The sequence below is a fragment of the Pecten maximus genome, chromosome 5 (assembly GCF_902652985.1).
Source record: "Pecten maximus chromosome 5, xPecMax1.1, whole genome shotgun sequence".
Taxonomy (NCBI): Eukaryota; Metazoa; Mollusca; class Bivalvia; order Pectinida; family Pectinidae; genus Pecten; species Pecten maximus.
In genome coordinates this window covers 42,764,224-42,784,005 of record NC_047019.1, presented here as the reverse complement: position 1 = coordinate 42,784,005, position 19,782 = coordinate 42,764,224, and the positions used below count along the sequence as shown (strand labels likewise).

The 19,782-nt window shown below is 37.0% G+C and overlaps 1 protein-coding gene across 6 annotated transcripts in view; it reads left to right on the top strand.

The window, feature by feature from the left end:
- The window catches only part of LOC117328098 (spondin-1-like), a 118,310-nt gene that overhangs the window by 44,287 nt on the left and 54,241 nt on the right, over positions 1-19,782 (top strand). For 5 of the 6 annotated variants that reach the window (XR_004532849.1, XM_033885458.1, XM_033885457.1 and 2 more), the window contains exons 2-3: positions 5,496-5,596; positions 11,701-11,837. Coding sequence is in view for 5 of the 6 variants with exons in the window: in XM_033885458.1 (XP_033741349.1) it covers positions 5,496-5,596; positions 11,701-11,837 (238 nt within the window). In the remaining variant the exon portion in view is untranslated. Of the gene's footprint in view, positions 1-5,495; positions 5,597-8,940; positions 9,048-11,700; positions 11,838-19,782 lie in introns of those variants that run through there. The other variant, XM_033885460.1, reaches the window with a different exon arrangement.

The following is a 19,782-nucleotide window of genomic DNA, read 5'->3' as shown; positions in this document are numbered from 1 at the left end:
GGTGTCAGTCCTTAGATAACTGTACTGTTGGCAACGGACCCAGAGATTTACACATGTTGACAATTGTGACGGCAATTTTATTGGTGATAATCACAGATCACCAAAATAGAGAATAGCGTATACATTAAACTATTATAGATCTATATGGCTGTTATACAAAGTATTGTACATCTATATAGCTGTTATACAAAGTGTTATATATCTATATGGCTGTTATACAAAGTATTGTAGATCTATATGGCTGTTATACAAAGTATAATAGATCTATATGGCTGTTATACAAAGTATTGTACATCTATATAGCTGTTATACAAAGTATTGTAGATCTATATGGCTGTTATACAAAGTATTATATATCTATATGGCTGTTATACAAAGTATTGTAGATCTATATGGCTGTTATACAAAGTATTGTAGATCTATATGGCTGTTATACAAAGTATTATAGATCTATATGGCTGTTTTAGAAAGTATTGTATATCTATATGGCTGTTATAGAAAGTATTATAGATCTATATGGCTGTTATACAAATTATTATAGATCTATATGGCTGTTATACAAAGTATTGTATATCTATATGGCTGTTATACAAAGTATTATAGATCTATATGGCTGTTATACAAAGTATTGTAGATCTATATGGCTGTTATACAAAGTATTATAGATCTATATGGCTGTTATACAAAGTATTATAGATCTATATGGCTGACATACAAATAAAGTAATATAGATCTATATGGCTGTTATACAAAGTATTGTATATCTATATGGCTGTTATACAAATTATTATAGATTTATATAGCTGTTATACAAAGTATTATATATCTATATGGCTGTTATACAAAGTATTGTAGATTTATATAGCTGTTATACAAAGTATTATAGATCTATATGGCTGTTATACAAAGTATTGTACATCTATATAGCTGTTATACAAAGTATTATAGATCTATATAGCTGTTATAAAAAGTACATATTATAGATCTATATGGCTGTTATACAAAGTATTATAGATCTATATAGCTGTTATACAAAGTATTATAGATCTATATGACTGTTATACAAAGTATTGTAGATCTATATGGCTGTTATACAAAGTATTGTATATCTATATGGCTGTTATACAAAGTATTATAGATCTATATGGCTGTTATACAAAGTATTATAGATCTATATGGCTGTTATACAAAGTATTATAGATCTATATGGCTGTTATACAAAGTATCATAGATCTATATGGCTGTTATACAAAGTATTATAGATCTTGATGGCTGTTATACAAATAAAGTATTATAGATATATATGACTGATATACAAATACAGTATTATTGATCTATATGGCTGTTATACAAAGTATTGTAGATCTTTATAGCTGTTATACAAATAAAGTATTATAGATCTATATGGCTGTTATACAAAGTATTGTAGATCTTGATGGCTGTTATACAAATAAAGTATTGTAGATCTTTATAGCTGTTATACAAAGTATCATGATTTATATGGCTGTTATACAAAGTATTGTAGATCTATATGGCTGTTATACAAAGTGTTATAGATCTATATGGCTGACATACAAATAAAGTATTGTAGATATTATGGCTGTTATACAAATAAAGTATTATAGATCTATATGGCTGTTATACAAAGTATTATAGATCTATATGGCTGACATACAAATAAAGTATTGTAGATATTATGGCTGTTATACAAAGTATTATATATCTATATGGCTGTTATACAAAGTATTGTACATCTATATAGCTGTTATACAAAGTATTGTAGATCTATATGGCTGTTATACCAAGTATCATAGATCTATATGGCTGTTATACAAAGTATTGTAGATTTATATAGCTGTTATACAAAGTATTATAGATCTATATGGCTGTTATACAAATAAAGTATTGTAGATCTTTATAGCTGTTATACAAAGTATCATGATTTATATGGCTGTTATACAAAGTATTGTAGATCTATATGGCTGTTATACCAAGTATCATAGATCTATATGGCTGTTATACCAAGTATTATAGATCTATATGGCTGTTATACAAAGTATTGTACATCTATATAGCTGTTATACAAAGTATTATAGATCTATATGGCTGATATACAAAGTATTATAGATCTATATGGCTGTTATACAAAGTATCATAGATCTATATGGCTGTTATACAAAGTATTATATATTTACATGTATATGGCTGTTATACAAATAAAGTATTATAGATCGATATAGCTGTTATACAAAGTATTATAGATCTATATGGCTGACATACAAATTAAGTATTTTAGGTCTTTATAGCTGTTATACAAAGTATTATAGACCTATATGTCTGCTATACAAAGTATTGTAGATGTATATGGATGTTATACAAAGTATTATAGATTTATATGGCTGATATACAAAGTAATATATATTAGACATAAACAGTCCTCTTTAGAGAGATTAATTGAGGTAAGAAAATGCATAAAGTGGTAAAGATCATACGTACTGTCAGTCGTTTGAGGCATGAGGCCTGCGGCCATGATGTCGCACCTGGATCTTGTCTTGGCCAAGTCATCATTCACCGATTCATCAGCTTCCCTACTGGCGACACCAAGTACTTGCTGACCTAAGGTCAACAAAGGACACGTGTAGTAATGACCAGTCTACATCCTTTAACAATTAAATGTCTATTGTGGGATTTTGTTTTTTAATCTGGTACATTAATATTTTGAATTGGTGTGATCAGAGAAGATACATGTAAGCCCATAGATAAATGTGTTTTAGTTCAAAATAGTTAAAGACGTTGTGGAATCTTTAATAATTTAAGTCCCCGTTTTGTCAGAAAAAAGGACCAACATATTCAGTAAGTTGCACGAGTTCCAGGAACATGTACATTTTTTTTATTATGTTTCCCCCAAATCCAAAATATTCCAACACATATCGACAGAGCTTGCGGAGGTTAGTAATATATTAATGGGTGTGTAGTAAATAAACGGACAGACGGTTGCTCGTACGTTCCTGCTAAAATCCGTATATCGTTCTGACGGTTTTTTTTCATGAAATGTTTGCGTGTTTGATTTTGGCTCATTCACCTTAGGCGCCAAATAAACCAAAATAAAACCATATCCAAAATATCCCAAAGTACTGTACGGTAACTCGAACACGGCCCCTACATACAACTCCAGAACCTAGATTTCACAAAGAAAGAGCCATTCTGGACATTGTAGGTTCTATGTGCACAAAAATGTATTCTCTTTACAGTAAAACCTGTTAAAAGAACACTACATGGATTTGCAAAATTATCCCCATATTTCAAATAAAAATAATTTTCAGTTAATTGAAACTCATGACACTATCAGAGAATAATTCAGACATTCGGATTACAGGTGATATCATGAAACAGTTATTCAGACTTACAGATTACAGGTGATATCATGTGACAGTATTTCAGACTTACAGATTACAGGTGATATAATGAGACAGTAATTCAGACTTACAGATTACAGGTGATATCATGTGACAGTAATTCAGACTTACAGATTACAGGTGATATCATGTGACAGTAATTCAGACTTACAGATTACAGGTGATATCATGAGACAGTAATTCAGACTTACAGATTACAGGTGATATCATGTGACAGTAATTCAGACTTACAGATTACATGTGATATCACGTGACAGTAATTCAGACTTACAGATTACAGGTGATATCACGTGACAGTAATTCAGACTTACAGATTACAGGTGATATCATGAGACAGTATTTCAGACTTACAGATTACATGTGATATCACGAGACAGTAATTCAGACTTACAGATTACAGGTGATATCACGTGACAGTAATTCAGACTTACAGATTACATGTGATATAATGAGACAGTTATTCAGACTTACAGATTACAGGTGATATCATGTGACAGTAATTCAGACCAGGTAATGCTAGAAGTTCACGCACTTAATAAGAAACATCCACTTACTATTACATGAGAGGGCCATCGAAAATAAAATGACATGGTGTTGTATATATATTAATATGTGTCTACGTTGATATAACAATTCATGTTTATAGAATCTTTGATTAGTTGACTGATTATCCGTTAGTTTGTAATATTATGTATATTTTGAATTAGCTGAAAGGGATATGGAAATAAATTGGGTTCTTTTTCTATTGCAAATATCTAAGGATTACTTAATTAATGCAGAGAAAAAAGTTCGGTGTAAACTTTGAGTGTCTGTAAGAGGTTTATCTGTAGGATTACCATTCATCTCATCAATCACCACCAACGCCTCCGTGTTATAGTCAAGTTAGCAAAATAAAACAAAAAATCAGTGTTTGTAATTGATAAATGATAAAGGAAATGGGATTACTCCCACATATTTCTGTTTAACTCATTTCTAACATTTACCTTTTAATTCTGGAATACACACGTTATTTTAATTCTGGAATCCACATGTTATTTTTAGTTCAACTATTTACCTATAATGTTCATAAATATATATATTTCAGAAATCAAATCTCATTAAAAAGATATATATATATATATATACATGTATATATATCTTTGTAATGAAATTTGATTTCTGAAAAAAAATCCAATTGGCATTTTTTTTTTAGACCTGTATGATATATTTCGCTATGATATTCCGTCTGTAATAAAGAAATTGACACAAAGTATATTTTTAATCACAACAGCATACTGAATAAAGCGGTATACGTTTATATAAAACCATATTTTTAAATTCCGTTTCTTTTGATAATCATCAGTGTATTTGCATACTTATCAAATGAGAAGGTAATTTACCAGTACATACTTAGTGGTGGTACATGTTATATAAATAACTTTAGAATTAACATAAAGATCTTGTAATAACATGTGTCACTGAACATTGGAGAATGGCAGATAACTTGTTGATGGATTGAACCGTTACACTGCAAAAATTGAGAAAAACATGAGCTACACATATTTCTGTTACAGGTGTACTGAGTATAACCTCTCACTTAAACATTTAAAAATACGAATGCATGGGAATAGTGTGTAAAACATTTCTGGGTGTTATTTAAGTTACTTAAATTGAATGTTACTTATATAGAGTATACGCTTGTCCTATGCTATACCGCAGCTCACACCTCACACCACACAACATACGCCCATCAGTAACATTCTATTTAGTATTTATAAAGTTTCATTGTAGTTAAATATTCTAAATTTTGTTTAAAGCGGTCTTACACTCAACATGACCTCTGTCGTCTGATGCACGTGTGTAGCCTTCGGCAGATATTTTTCATGCTAGGACTAATGCCAACAAAATGCATTAGCGAAAAGTTCATTGTGGACAATATTTATCTACAGCAGTGTGTACATTAAGTAAAATATCTAAAATGATTTAAAATTCTCCTTGTTGATCTGTAAATGATTTTATATCCGATGTAATTTTATTTTTCAGTAATTACCCTCGTTGATCTGTAAATGATTTTATATCTGATGTAATTTTATTTTTCAGTAACAATAAATGGAACACTACCGGGAAATACAGTATTTCTGGGATTCATGATGGAGTCGGTGTCCGAAAAAAATCAAAGCCTCAATCTAGGAACATTTTCGGTGAGTGGGGTACACGATGATTGATAAACATGTAGATATTTAAAAGTAGCTGTGATTGATGTTAGAAAAAAACTTACACAGTTGCTCAGACACCGACGTTTCACCCATCACACACAAACTTATAACCAATTACAATGTGTGGACAAATGATAAAGTGCAATGATCTATGGGTATTTTTCACTTGAGACAGCATTGACAATCCAGTGTTAGATGTAGTACACCACGTTAGGCTTTGTTGGTGAGGGAGACAACATTGACAATCCAGTGTTAGATGTAGTCATGTTAGGCTTTGTTGGTGAGGGAGACAACATTGACAATCCAGTGTTAGATGTAGTACATCACGTTAGGCTTTGTTGGTGAGGGAGACAACCTTGACAATCCAGTGTTAGATGTAGTACATCACGTTAGGCTTTGTTGGTGAGGGAGACAACATTGACAATCCAGTGTTAGATGTAGTACATCACGTTAGGCTTTGTTGGTGAGGGAGACAACATTGACAATCCAGTGTTAGATGTAGTACATCACGTTAGGCTTTGTTGGTGAGGGAGACAACATTGACAATCCAGCGTTAGATGTAGTCACGTTAGGCTTTGTTGGTGAGGGAGACAACCTTGACAATCCAGTGTTAGATGTAGTACATCATGTTAGGCTTTGTTGGTGAGGGAGACAACATTGACAATCCAGCGTTAGATGTAGTCACGTTAGGCTTTGTTGGTGAGGGAGACAACATTGACAATCCAGTGTTAGATGTAGTACATCATGCTAGGCTTTGTTGGTGAGGGAGACAACATTGACAATCCAGCGTTAGATGTAGTACATCACGTTAGGCTTTGTTGGTGAGGGAGACAACATTGACAATCCAGCGTTAGATGTAGTACATCACGTTAGGCTTTGTTGGTGAGGGAGACAACATTGACAATCCAGCGTTAGATGTAGTACATCACGTTAGGCTTTGTTGGTGAGGGAGACAACATTGACAATCCAGCGTTAGATCTAGTACATCACGTTAGGCTTTGTTGGTGAGGGAGACAACATTGACAATCCAGCGTTAGATGTAGTACATCACGTTAGGCTTTGTTGGTGAGGGAGACAACATTGACAATCCAGCGTTAGATGTAGTACATCACGTTAGGCTTTGTTGGTGAGGGAGACAACATTGACAATCCAGCGTTAGATGTAGTACATCACGTTAGGCTTTGTTGGTGAGGGAGACAACATTGACAATCCAGTGTTAGATGTAGTACATCACGTTAGGCTTTGTTGGTGAGGGAGACAACATTGACAATCCAGTGTTAGATGTAGTACATCACGTTAGGCTTTGTTGGTGAGGGAGACAACATTGACAATCCAGCGTTAGATGTAGTCACGTTAGGCTTTGTTGGTGAGGGAGACAACCTTGACAATCCAGCGTTAGATGTAGTACATCATGTTAGGCTTTGTTGGTGAGGGAGACAACATTGACAATCCAGCGTTAGATGTAGTCACGTTAGGCTTTGTTGGTGAGGGAGACAACATTGACAATCCAGTGTTAGATGTAGTACATCATGCTAGGCTTTGTTGGTGAGGGAGACAACATTGACAATCCAGCGTTAGATGTAGTACATCACGTTAGGCTTTGTTGGTGAGGGAGACAACATTGACAATCCAGCGTTAGATGTAGTACATCACGTTAGGCTTTGTTGGTGAGGGAGACAACATTGACAATCCAGCGTTAGATGTAGTACATCACGTTAGGCTTTGTTGGTGAGGGAGACAACATTGACAATCCAGTGTTAGATGTAGTACATCACGTTAGGCTTTGTTGGTGAGGGAGACAACATTGACAATCCAGTGTTAGATGTAGTACATCATGCTAGGCTTTGTTGGTGAGGGAGACAACATTGACAATCCAGCGTTAGATGTAGTACATCACGTTAGGCTTTGTTGGTGAGGGAGACAACATTGACAATCCAGTGTTTGATGTAGTACATCACGTTAGGCTTTGTTGGTGAGGGAGACAACATTGACAATCCAGTGTTAGATGTAGTACATCATGCTAGGCTTTGTTGGTGAGGGAGACAACATTGACAATCCAGTGTTAGATGTAGTACATCACGTTAGGCTTTGTTGGTGAGGGAGACAACATTGACAATCCAGCGTTAGATGTAGTACATCACGTTAGGCTTTGTTGGTGAGGGAGACAACATTGACTATCCAGTGTTAGATGTAGTCACGTTAGGCTTTGTTGGTGAGGGAGACAACATTGACAATCCAGTGTTAGATGTAGTACATCACGTTAGGCTTTGTTGGTGAGGGAGACAACATTGACTATCCAGTGTTAGATGTAGTACATCACGTTAGGCTTTGTTGGTGAGGGAGACAACATTGACAATCCAGCGTTAGATGTAGTACATCACGTTAGGCTTTGTTGGTGAGGGAGACAACATTGACAATCCAGTGTTAGATGTAGTACATCACGTTAGGCTTTGTTGGTGAGGGAGACAACATTGACAATCCAGCGTTAGATGTAGTACATCACGTTAGGCTTTGTTGGTGAGGGAGACAACATTGACAATCCAGCGTTAGATGTAGTACATCACGTTAGGCTTTGTTGGTGAGGGAGACAACATTGACAATCCAGTGTTAGATGTAGTACATCACGTTAGGCTTTGTTGGTGAGGGAATGTGTTATATCTATATGTAATCACACCTAATGTTCAGTCACTACCAGATACCTGAGTATTTCAATCAGAAACCATTTTCCCCATGACGTATGATTTCTTTGTGATGCTTTAAAAGGCTATTCATGCTGTGAATTTCCCTTTAATGTCCTGATATCAGACTAATTTGAACATAAACGTCTAATAAAGATGATTAACTTGACATTTAACTTTCATTCTTCCATCCTCATCTATTGATACATTTGTTGATGGAGTATTTGAGACTTGAGTGAAATTGTTAACAATCTGACACGGACAGTTTGTAGATCGGTATTATATAGTTTGTGAGTACCACCCAGGAGGCTATCAGAAATCGGACTGTGTTGTATGATAAGAGCTTTCCAAACACATTTGTGAAAAAAACCCCTTTCTAAAGTGAAATATTTTAAACATCCGTTTGTAGTGTAAAATCCATAAATAATGATTTCAGTATTTAAAGAAAGAGAGAGGTTTTCATAAAGATTATAATGAAAGTTGGTTTTGAAATTTTGAAGATAGAAAATGAAAAAATAATATTTTCATCAGAACACTTCTGCATCTGTCTAATTATCTTATTTGTACTGGTGGCGTCCCCTGCTGGGTAAGGGCAGACCACTGCTGATAGACTCCATCATATTACACGCTTCAATGACCCTAGTTCCATGCCTCATTACTTGTCTGAGGGCCAACAAAGTGTTGACCAGAGTGAGGAGCCTTATAGATCAGAAACAGCTGGTGGTCAGTCGGTCAGATGGACTGTTTAGTAATATTTTGTAAGTGTTGCACACGTCTTGGTTAGTCCACAGGGGCATGTCTAGTTTTATATTACAAAAAATAGTCAGAAATACCTATATATATTGATATTTCTGACTATTTTTTGTAATATAAAACTAGACATGCCCCTGTGGTTAGTCGATACCATTACTATGGTGTTCCGTTAGGGCCAAATTTCCAATATCGCTCCTTCGACCTAAACGTGAAGGGAGCGAAAACACGATGGCGAAGGAGCAATGGAAGGATCGATATTGGAAATTTGGCCCTAACAGAACTCCCTAAATTACTGACCAGTCATGTGAAACACACGGCTCCATTACACGTTTCAAATTAACATTTATTATTAATTAAAAATATATAATAGATCTACATATGTAAAAAGATCTCGTGTTAAAATTGATGTAGTCCAAAGTGTAAAAACGGTGGAATAAAATGGATTTTGCTTGATGATTTAGATGTAAGTATACACATTTTAAGGCCACATTTACTGTACTGGGAAAAGTGTAAGAAAGTGGGGGATCTGGCCTTAAATAAGCTTGAGAAGCAGGATATATAAAGATTGACGATGTTTTTAATCAGATAATGATTATGTCTGTTGGGGAGTGTTGAGTTTGACAGCTGATGTAACTCAAGTTGTGTATCACTCATATTTGATACCTGATAACAGTATGATTTATGTGTGAGAGCTCCAACCATTTCCTAAATCTCCAAGAGTTTTATCAGTTATGATGGAAAAGCCTCTTTCACACCTCTGTCAAATTGTGCTACATCAAATTAAAATGGAGAATTGAGCCAACCAGATAAGGTTTATTTTAAAAGCTTCAAATGAAAAAGTTTTTAGAAAAGTTCAGTGAGATTTACTATTTTTAGTTATTTTCAATTGCTAAATATTTCAGTTTAATTGCTCTTCCTCCATAGTATTGTATGTGTATTTTTTATTTGATGTCGTTCAAGGTCATGCTAGTCTTTATCATAAAAGAATATATTTTGAGGAAAATTCATTTTACATGCTATTTTAACAGAAGTTTTTATCTTTTGTTTAAAGTCTGAATGCATATGTATAGTTTAATTATCAATATGTTCTCTCATTCTTACCATCATATCACTTTAGGGTAATAGAAAGGTCCCTTAGAAAGGTCCCTAGGGCTCTAAGAGTTTTTTATTTACCCTTCTTATTGGGAGATGTGCCAAGTCTTACAAAATTTATTACAGCAAATTCCTGTCCATTGTCTGATTCGACCCTCCTACAGTTCCACTCCAAATCTCGTGTGCACCTGTTAATATTTTGTTTGATCAAGCGATATTGATAGGAATTATGGCCTGTTGTCTTCATAATTCTTCAGTTTTAACTCATAAAAACTTCTTGAATGAAATCACCACACTCAAAATCTATACATGTATGATGTGCGCTGAAGTTATTGATAAGATAAGATGTGTAAGAAAAGATATTATTGTACACTAACTTAGTGCTGCAGGATATACAATATTTGATCCAAATTTAACATTGACAAATAGTCACCAAATTCTAATCAAGGAATTTATATTATCATAATATGGTGTGAATATCATATGAATTAAATCTGTTGAGAGAGGTTCATGGTATCTTGTCCCTTAGTTCATATTCACACCATAACAGTTTTTCACATGTGATATTAGTGTATAAGATTTTACCTAATTTCCTCAACATATTTTCTTCATAATTGTGACATCATCATCTACTTTTGATTTTGTTGGTGGTGAAAGGCCAAGATAAAAGGGTTAAAGGGAAAAGTTTTAACGCCTTTAAAATAAAAAAGTTTGCATACAATTCAAGGCAAAAACGGTAAGTCTGTCTTTAGGGTTTTCCATGTACCAAGGTCTGTCTTTAGGGTTTTCCATGTACCAAGGTTTGTCTTTAGGGTTTTCCATGTACCAAGGTTTCTTTAGGGTTTTCCATGTACCAAGGTTTGTCTTTAGGGTTTTCCATGTACCAAGGTCTGTCTTTAGGGTTTTCCATGTACCAAGGTCTGTCTTTAGGGTTTTCCATGTACCAAGGTCTGTCTTTAGGGTTTTCCATGTACCAAGGTTTGTCTTTAGGGTTTTCCATGTACCAAGGTCTGTCTTTAGGGTTTTCCATGTACCAAGGTCTGTCTTTAGGGTTTTCCATGTACCAAGGTCTGTCTTTAGGGTTTTCCATGTACCAAGGTCTGTCTTTAGGGTTTTCCATGTACCAAGGTTCGTCTTTAGGGTTTTCCATGTACCAAGGTCTGTCTTTAGGGTTTTCCATGTACCAAGGTTTCTTTCACTTAAGACCCCAAACTTTTTATTGGCTTTTAGAAAAAATGTCTATAATTTTGGGAATTTTGAGAGTTGTGTTCTCAGGAATCTAATGGACAACCCTAAACCATTCAGTTACAGTTAAATTCAACCACACAATTACGTTATTTGTGTAGGTTGGGTGAAGAATCATATTGTATGAATGGATAAAATGTTTTTTAGCTATATGAAGTATATATGATATAGATCTAGTTACTCAACAGTTTGTGGATTATATAAGATATCTGAATTATGTTTTCCCTTTGAATTAGAATTTTGTCGATTTAGAATGGAATTTGTTTTCAATAAACAATAACAATTGTAATACACGAGTTAATAAGTGTGATTGTTTGTCAGTTTCCCCGAGATGGGCGTGTCCAGAAGGCCCCAGACTGTAACCGCACCGTGATCACACACAGATATCTGATGATGAAGAAGTTAATAACGGTCAAATGGCAGGCCCCTCCAGCAGCCTCAGGATGTGTCATTTTAAGGTAAGTAACTTGTTTTCCACAATATCAGAATCACGTTGATTCCTGCATCATAATCAGGACTTGGTTTCCTATACACCCGTCTTTCCTACCTTTTTTCAAAAAAATTTATTGTAGAGATTACGCCCTTGATGTTATAAACTTGTTTACCGAAAATCTGAAACCAAAATACATCATATACTGAATTGCCTGATTCTTCTGCCATAAAAGTGCTTGTGAACTACATTTGTATCTAGATTTGTTGAAGTTGCAATAAGGATATGGAATAGTGTCAATTTGTCGGGAGGGCCAGACCTCATCAAGCAAGGCTATCTCTGATTCCACCTAGCCTGTCCAATACAGATTTAAAATCAATCAAAATGAAACAAACCATACCCACAGTAAATATAGCTGACACCTTACTAAATCCACAACTTTCTTGCTTCTCCTTAAAACTTTTAGAAAATGATCTCCATGAGCGATATAAATGTCAGATTATATAATAAGTCCTGTTATCCATCTTTCCTCTGGTAGATAAGGTAGCTGTGGTTTAGTGTTATAAAGTCAGACAGTTTATGACTATTATAGTGTGAGGGTGATGGAAGGGGACAGCAGGCTGTATGAGAACTGGTATGGGGGATGAATATCCTTACTGGTGACCTTCAAGTCATCTGTAATAACATCATATAATTGAAGGCTATACTTATTGTGGACATTGCTGTTAAGTGAAACAGAAACTGGCATCCTTCAGCCATGAATGACCTTGGCAACAACGGTATTAAATGTTGGTTTTAAGGTTTAGGTTCATGTCATTTACAAGGTGGAGCTGACATTTTCATTTGAATGATCTTGATTTGAGAGACTTAAGGTGTTAGACAAAAAATACTTTTACATGAAAAATAAATCATTCTTTAAAATCCTGGGAACTAAAATGTGGGCCTGTGTAGAGTTAGACATCATCTGAGCCCTGTCAGTTGGGAGGGAGAAGAACCTGATCTGACCAAGGGCCAGGATATCAACCCTGTCAGTTGGGAGAGAGCTGTACCACAGGTATCTGACCAAGGGCCAGGATATCAGCCCTGTCAGTGTGGGAGAGAGCTGTACCACAGGTATCCGACCAGGGACCAGGATATCAACCCTGTCAGTTGGGAGAGAGCTGTACCACAGGTATCCGACCAGGGGCCAGGATATCTACCCTGTCAGTGTGGGGGAGAGCTGTACCACAGGTATCCGACCAGGGGCCAGGATATCAACCCTGTCAGTGTGGGGGAGAGCTGTACCACAGGTATCCGACCAGGGGCCAGGATATCAACCCTGTCAGCGTGGGAGGGAGCTGTACCACAGGTATCCGACCAGGGGCCAGGATATCAACCCTGTCAGTGTGGGGGAGAGCTGTACCACAGGTATCCGACCAGGGGCCAGGATATCACCCCTGTCAGTGTGGGGGAGAGCTGTACCACAGGTATCCGACCAGGGGCCAGGATATCACCCCTGTCAGTGTGGGGGAGAGCTGTACCACAGGTATCCGACCAGGGGCCAGGATATCACCCCTGTCAGTGTGGGCGAGAGCTGTACCACAGGTATCCGACCAGGGGCCAGGATATCAGCCCTGTCAGTGAGGGCGAGAGCTGTACCACAGGTATCCGACCAGGGGCCAGGATATCAACCCTGTCAGTACGGGAGAGAGCTGTACCACAGGTATCCGACCAGGGGCCAGGATATCAACCCTGTCAGTGTGGGGGAGAGCTGTACCACAGGTATCCGACCAGGGGCCAGGATATCAGCCCTGTCAGTGTAGGAAGGAGCATTACTATCCAATGGAATCTAAGCTGGTGATGGTCCAGACGCCTAAAAACTGCCTGATATAATCGTCTACACACAGATGACAGATAGATGATATTTTTAATTACTTTTCTGGTTTATTAATAGCAAATCAGGATAATTGATTAAACATATATATGTTCTGTAGTACTGTTTATTTTCAGCAGAAAAGAATATGTGTTAAATGTGTAATGCCATTTCTAACATGATCAGAATGCGGTCTTCATATCAATCTTTGATGCCTTTTTTCACAGCTATAAATAACCGCCCAACAAATCACTGACACTGAGCATAGCTGAAGAAATTAAAAACTGCAAAAAAGCTGGCACAAACCAACACTTCAGCAGACATCTACAAGAGCTAGCACACCAAAAACATCGAAAATATGAAGTCCAGCACATATGTCTTCAGAGATTCGGGATTTGTTTTTGTCTCTATCCAATTATGAAATTAGGGATACTTGTTGCGTTTGTCAGACTGTTGGCACTGAGAGATACAGTCGGTGTCGGGATATGTCAAATCTATTAGGAGGAGATGTACACAAGTAGTTTATACTCACACTCGGAGATGTACACAAGTAAATACTCACACTCGGAGATGTACACAAGTAGTTTATACTCACACTCAGAGATGTACACAAGTAGTTTATACTCACACTCAGAGATGTACACAAGTAGTTAATACTCACACTCGGAGATGTACACAAGTCGTTTATACTCACACTCGGAGATGTACACAAGTAAATACTCGCACTCGGAGATGTACACAAGTAGTTTATACTCACACTCGGAGATGTACACAAGTAGTTTATACTCACACTCAGAGATGTACACAAGTAGTTTATACTCACACTCGGAGATGTACACAAGTAGTTTATACTCACACTCGGAGATGTACACAAGTAGTTTATACTCACACTCAGTGATGTACACAAGTAGTTAATACTCACACTCGGAGATGTACACAAGTAGTTTATACTCACACTCGGAGATGTACACAAGTAGTTAATACTCACACTCGGAGATGTACACAAGTAGTTAATACTCACACTCGGAGATGTACACAAGTAGTTTATACTCAAACTCAGTGATGTACACAAGTAGTTAATACTCACACTCAGTGATGTACACAAGTAAATACTCACACTCGGAGATGTGGTAGCTGATACTCACACTCAGAGATGTACACAAGTAGTTTATACTCACACTCGGAGATGTACACAAGTAGTTGATACTCACACTCGGATGATGTACCACAGTAAATACTCACACTCGAGAGTGTACACAAGTAGTATACTCACACTCGAGATGTACACAAGTAGTTATACTCACACTCGGAGATGTACACAAGTAGTTTATACTCACACTCGGAGATGTACACAAGTAAATACTCACACTCGGAGATGTACACAAGTAGGTTATACTCACACTCGGAGATGTACACAAGTAGTTTATACTCACACTCGGAGATGTACACAAGTAGCAGATACTCACACTCGGAGATGTACACAAGTAGTTTATACTCACACTCGGAGATGTACACAAGTAGTTTATACTCACACTCGGAGATGTACACAAGTAGTTTATACTCACACTCGGAGATGTACACAAGTAGTTTATACTCACACTCAGAGATGTACACAAGTAGTTTATACTCACACTCGGAGATGTACACAAGTAGTTTATACTCACACTCGGAGATGTACACAAGTAGTTTATACTCACACTCGGAGATGTACACAAGTAGTTATACTCACACTCGGAGATGTACACAAGTAGTATACTCACACTCGGAGATGTACACAAGTAGTTTATACTCACACTCGGAGATGTACACAAGTAGTTTATACTCACACTCAGAGATGTACACAAGCAGTTGATACTCACACTCGGAGATGTACACAAGTAGTTGATACTCACACTCGGAGATGTACACAAGTAGTTTATACTCACACTCGGAGATGTACACAAGTAGTTTATACTCACACTCAGAGATGTACACAAGTAGTTGATACTCACACTCGGAGATGTACACAAGTAGTTTATACTCACACTCGGAGATGTACACAAGTAGTTTATACTCACACTCGGAGATGTACACAAGTAGTTTATACTCACACTCGGAGATGTACACAAGTAGTTTATACTCACACTCGGAGATGTACACAAGTCGTTTATACTCACACTCGGAGATGTACACAAGTAGTTTATACTCACACTCGGAGATGTACACAAGTAGTTTATACTCACACTCAGAGATGTACACAAGTAAATACTCACACTCGGAGATGTACACAAGTAGGTTATACTCACACTCGGAGATGTACACAAGTAGGTTATACTCACACTCGGAGATGTACACAAGTAGTTTATACTCACACTCGGAGATGTACACAAGTAGTTAATACTCACACTCGGAGATGTACACAAGTAGTTTATACTCACACTCGGAGATGTACACAAGTAGTTTATACTCACACTCGGAGATGTACACAAGTAGTTTATACTCACACTCGGAGATGTACACAAGTAGTTTATACTCACACTCGGAGATGTACACAAGTAGTTTATACTCACACTCGGAGATGTACACAAGTAGTTTATACTCACACTCGGAGATGTACACAAGTAGTTTATACTCACACTCGGAGATGTACACAAGTAGTTTATACTCACACTCGGAGATGTACACAGGTAGTTATACTCACACTCGGAGATGTACACAGGTAGGTTATACTCACACTCGGAGATGTACACAAGTAGTTTATACTCACACTCGGAGATGTACACAAGTAGTTTATACTCACACTCGGAGATGTACACAAGTAGTTTATACTCACACTCGGAGATGTACACAAGTAGTTTATACTCACACTCGGAGATGTACACAAGTAGTTTATACTCACACTCGGAGATGTACACAAGTAGTTTATACTCACACTCGGAGATGTACACAAGTAGGTTATACTCACACTCGGAGATGTACACAAGTAGTTTATACTCACACTCGGAGATGTACACAAGTAGTTAATACTCACACTCGGAGATGTACACAAGTAAATACTCACACTCGGAGATGTACACAAGTAGTTTATACTCACACTCGGAGATGTACACAAGTAGTTGATACTCACACTCAGAGATGTACACAAGTAGTTAATACTCACACTCGGAGATGTACACAAGTAGTTAATACTCACACTCGGAGATGTACACAAGTAGTTTATACTCACACTCGGAGATGTACACAAGTAGTTATACTCACACTCAGAGATGTACACAAGTAGTTAATACTCACACTCGGAGATGTACACAAGTAGTTTATACTCACACTCGGAGATGTACACAAGTAGTTATACTCACACTCGGAGATGTACACAAGTAGTTAATACTCACACTCGGAGATGTACACAAGTAGTTAATACTCACACTCGGAGATGTACACAAGTAGTTTATACTCACACTCGGAGATGTACACAAGTAGTTATACTCACACTCGGAGATGTACACAAGTAGTTAATACTCACACTCAGAGATGTACACAAGTAGTTAATACTCACACTCGGAGATGTACACAAGTAGTTAATACTCACACTCGGAGATGTACACAAGTAGTTAATACTCACACTCGGAGATGTACACAAGTAGTTAATACTCACACTCAGGAGATGTACACAAGTAGTTAATACTCACACTCGGAGATGTACACAAGTAGTTAATACTCACACTCAGAGATGTACACAAGTAAATACTCACACTCGGAGATGTACACAAGTAGTTTATACTCACACTCAGAGATGTACACAAGTAGTTAATACTCACACTCGGAGATGTACACAAGTAGTTAATACTCACACTCGGAGATGTACACAAGTAGTTAATACTCACACTCGGAGATGTACACAAGTAGTTAATACTCACACTCGGAGATGTACACAAGTAGTTAATACTCACACTCGGAGATGTACACAAGTAGTTAATACTCACACTCAGAGATGTACACAAGTAGTAATACTCACACTCGGAGATGTACACAAGTAGTTATACTCACACTCGGAGATGTACACAAGTAGTTAATACTCACACTCGGAGATGTACACAAGCAGTTGATACTCACACTCGGAGATGTACACAAGTAGTTTATACTCACACTCGGAGATGTACACAAGTAGTTAATACTCACACTCGGAGATGTACACAAGTAGTTAATACTCACACTCGGAGATGTACACAAGTAGTTAATACTCACACTCGGAGATGTACACAAGTAGTTAATACTCACACTCGGAGATGTACACAAGTAGTTAATACTCACACTCGGAGATGTACACAAGTAGTTAATACTCACACTCGGAGATGTACACAAGTAGTTATACTCACACTCAGAGATGTACACAAGTAGTTTATACTCACACTCGGAGATGTACACAAGTAGTTTATACTCACACTCGGAGATGTACACAAGTAGTTTATACTCACACTCGGAGATGTACACAAGTAGTTTATACTCACACTCGGAGATGTACACAAGTAGTTTATACTCACACTCGGAGATGTACACAAGTAGTTATACTCACACTCGGAGATGTACACAAGTAGTTAATACTCACACTCGGAGATGTACACAAGTAGTTAATACTCACACTCGGAGATGTACACAAGTAGTTAATACTCACACTCAGAGATGTACACAAGTAGTTAATACTCACACTCGGAGATGTACACAAGTAGTTAATACTCACACTCGGAGATGTACACAAGTAGTTAATACTCACACTCGGAGATGTACACAAGTAGTTAATACTCACACTCGGAGATGTACACAAGTAGTTAATACTCACACTCGGAGATGTACACAAGTAGTTAATACTCACACTCGGAGATGTACACAAGTAGTTAATACTCACACTCGGAGATGTACACAAGTAGTTTATACTCACACTCGGAGATGTACACAAGTAGTTAATACTCACACTCGGAGATGTACACAAGTAGTTTATACTCACACTCGGAGATGTACACAAGTAGTTTATACTCACACTCGGAGATGTACACAAGTAGTTTATACTCACACTCGGAGATGTACACAAGTAGTTTATACTCACACTCGGAGATGTACACAAGTAGTTTATACTCACACTCGGAGATGTACACAAGTAGTTTATACTCACACTCGGAGATGTACACAAGTAGTTTATACTCACACTCGGAGATGTACACAAGTAGTTAATACTCACACTCGGAGATGTACACAAGTAGTTATACTCACACTCGGAGATGTACACAAGTAGTTTATACTCACACTCGGAGATGTACACAAGTAGTTATACTCACACTCGGAGATGTACACAAGTAGTTATACTCACACTCGGAGATGTACACAAGTAGTTTATACTCACACTCGGAGATGTACACAAGTAGTTATACTCACACTCGGAGATGTACACAAGTAGTTTATACTCACACTCAGGAGATGTACACAAGTAGGTTATACTCACACTCGGAGATGTACACAAGTAGTTTATACTCACACTCGGAGATGTACACAAGTAGTTATACTCACACTCGGAGATGTACACAAGTAGTTTATACTCACACTCGGAGATGTACACAAGTAGTTTATACTCACACTCAGAGATGTACACAAGTAGGTTATACTCACACTCGGAGATGTACACAAGTAGTTTATACTCACACTCGGAGATGTACACAAGTAGTTTATACTCACACTCGGAGATGTACACAAGTAGTTTATACTCACACTCGGAGATGTACACAAGTAGTTTATACTCACACTCGGAGATGTACACAAGTAGTTAATACTCACACTCGGAGATGTACACAAGTAGTTAATACTCACACTCGGAGATGTACACAAGTAGTTATACTCACACTCGGAGATGTACACAAGTAGTTATACTCACACTCGGAGATGTACACAAGTAGTTTATACTCACACTCGGAGATGTACACAAGTAGTTTATACTCACACTCAGGAGATGTACACAAGTAGTTTATACTCACACTCGGAGATGTACACAAGTAGTTTATACTCACACTCGAGATGTACACAAGTAGTTATACTCACACTAGGATTACACAAGTAGTTATACTCACACTCGGAGATGTACACAAGTAGTTAATACTCA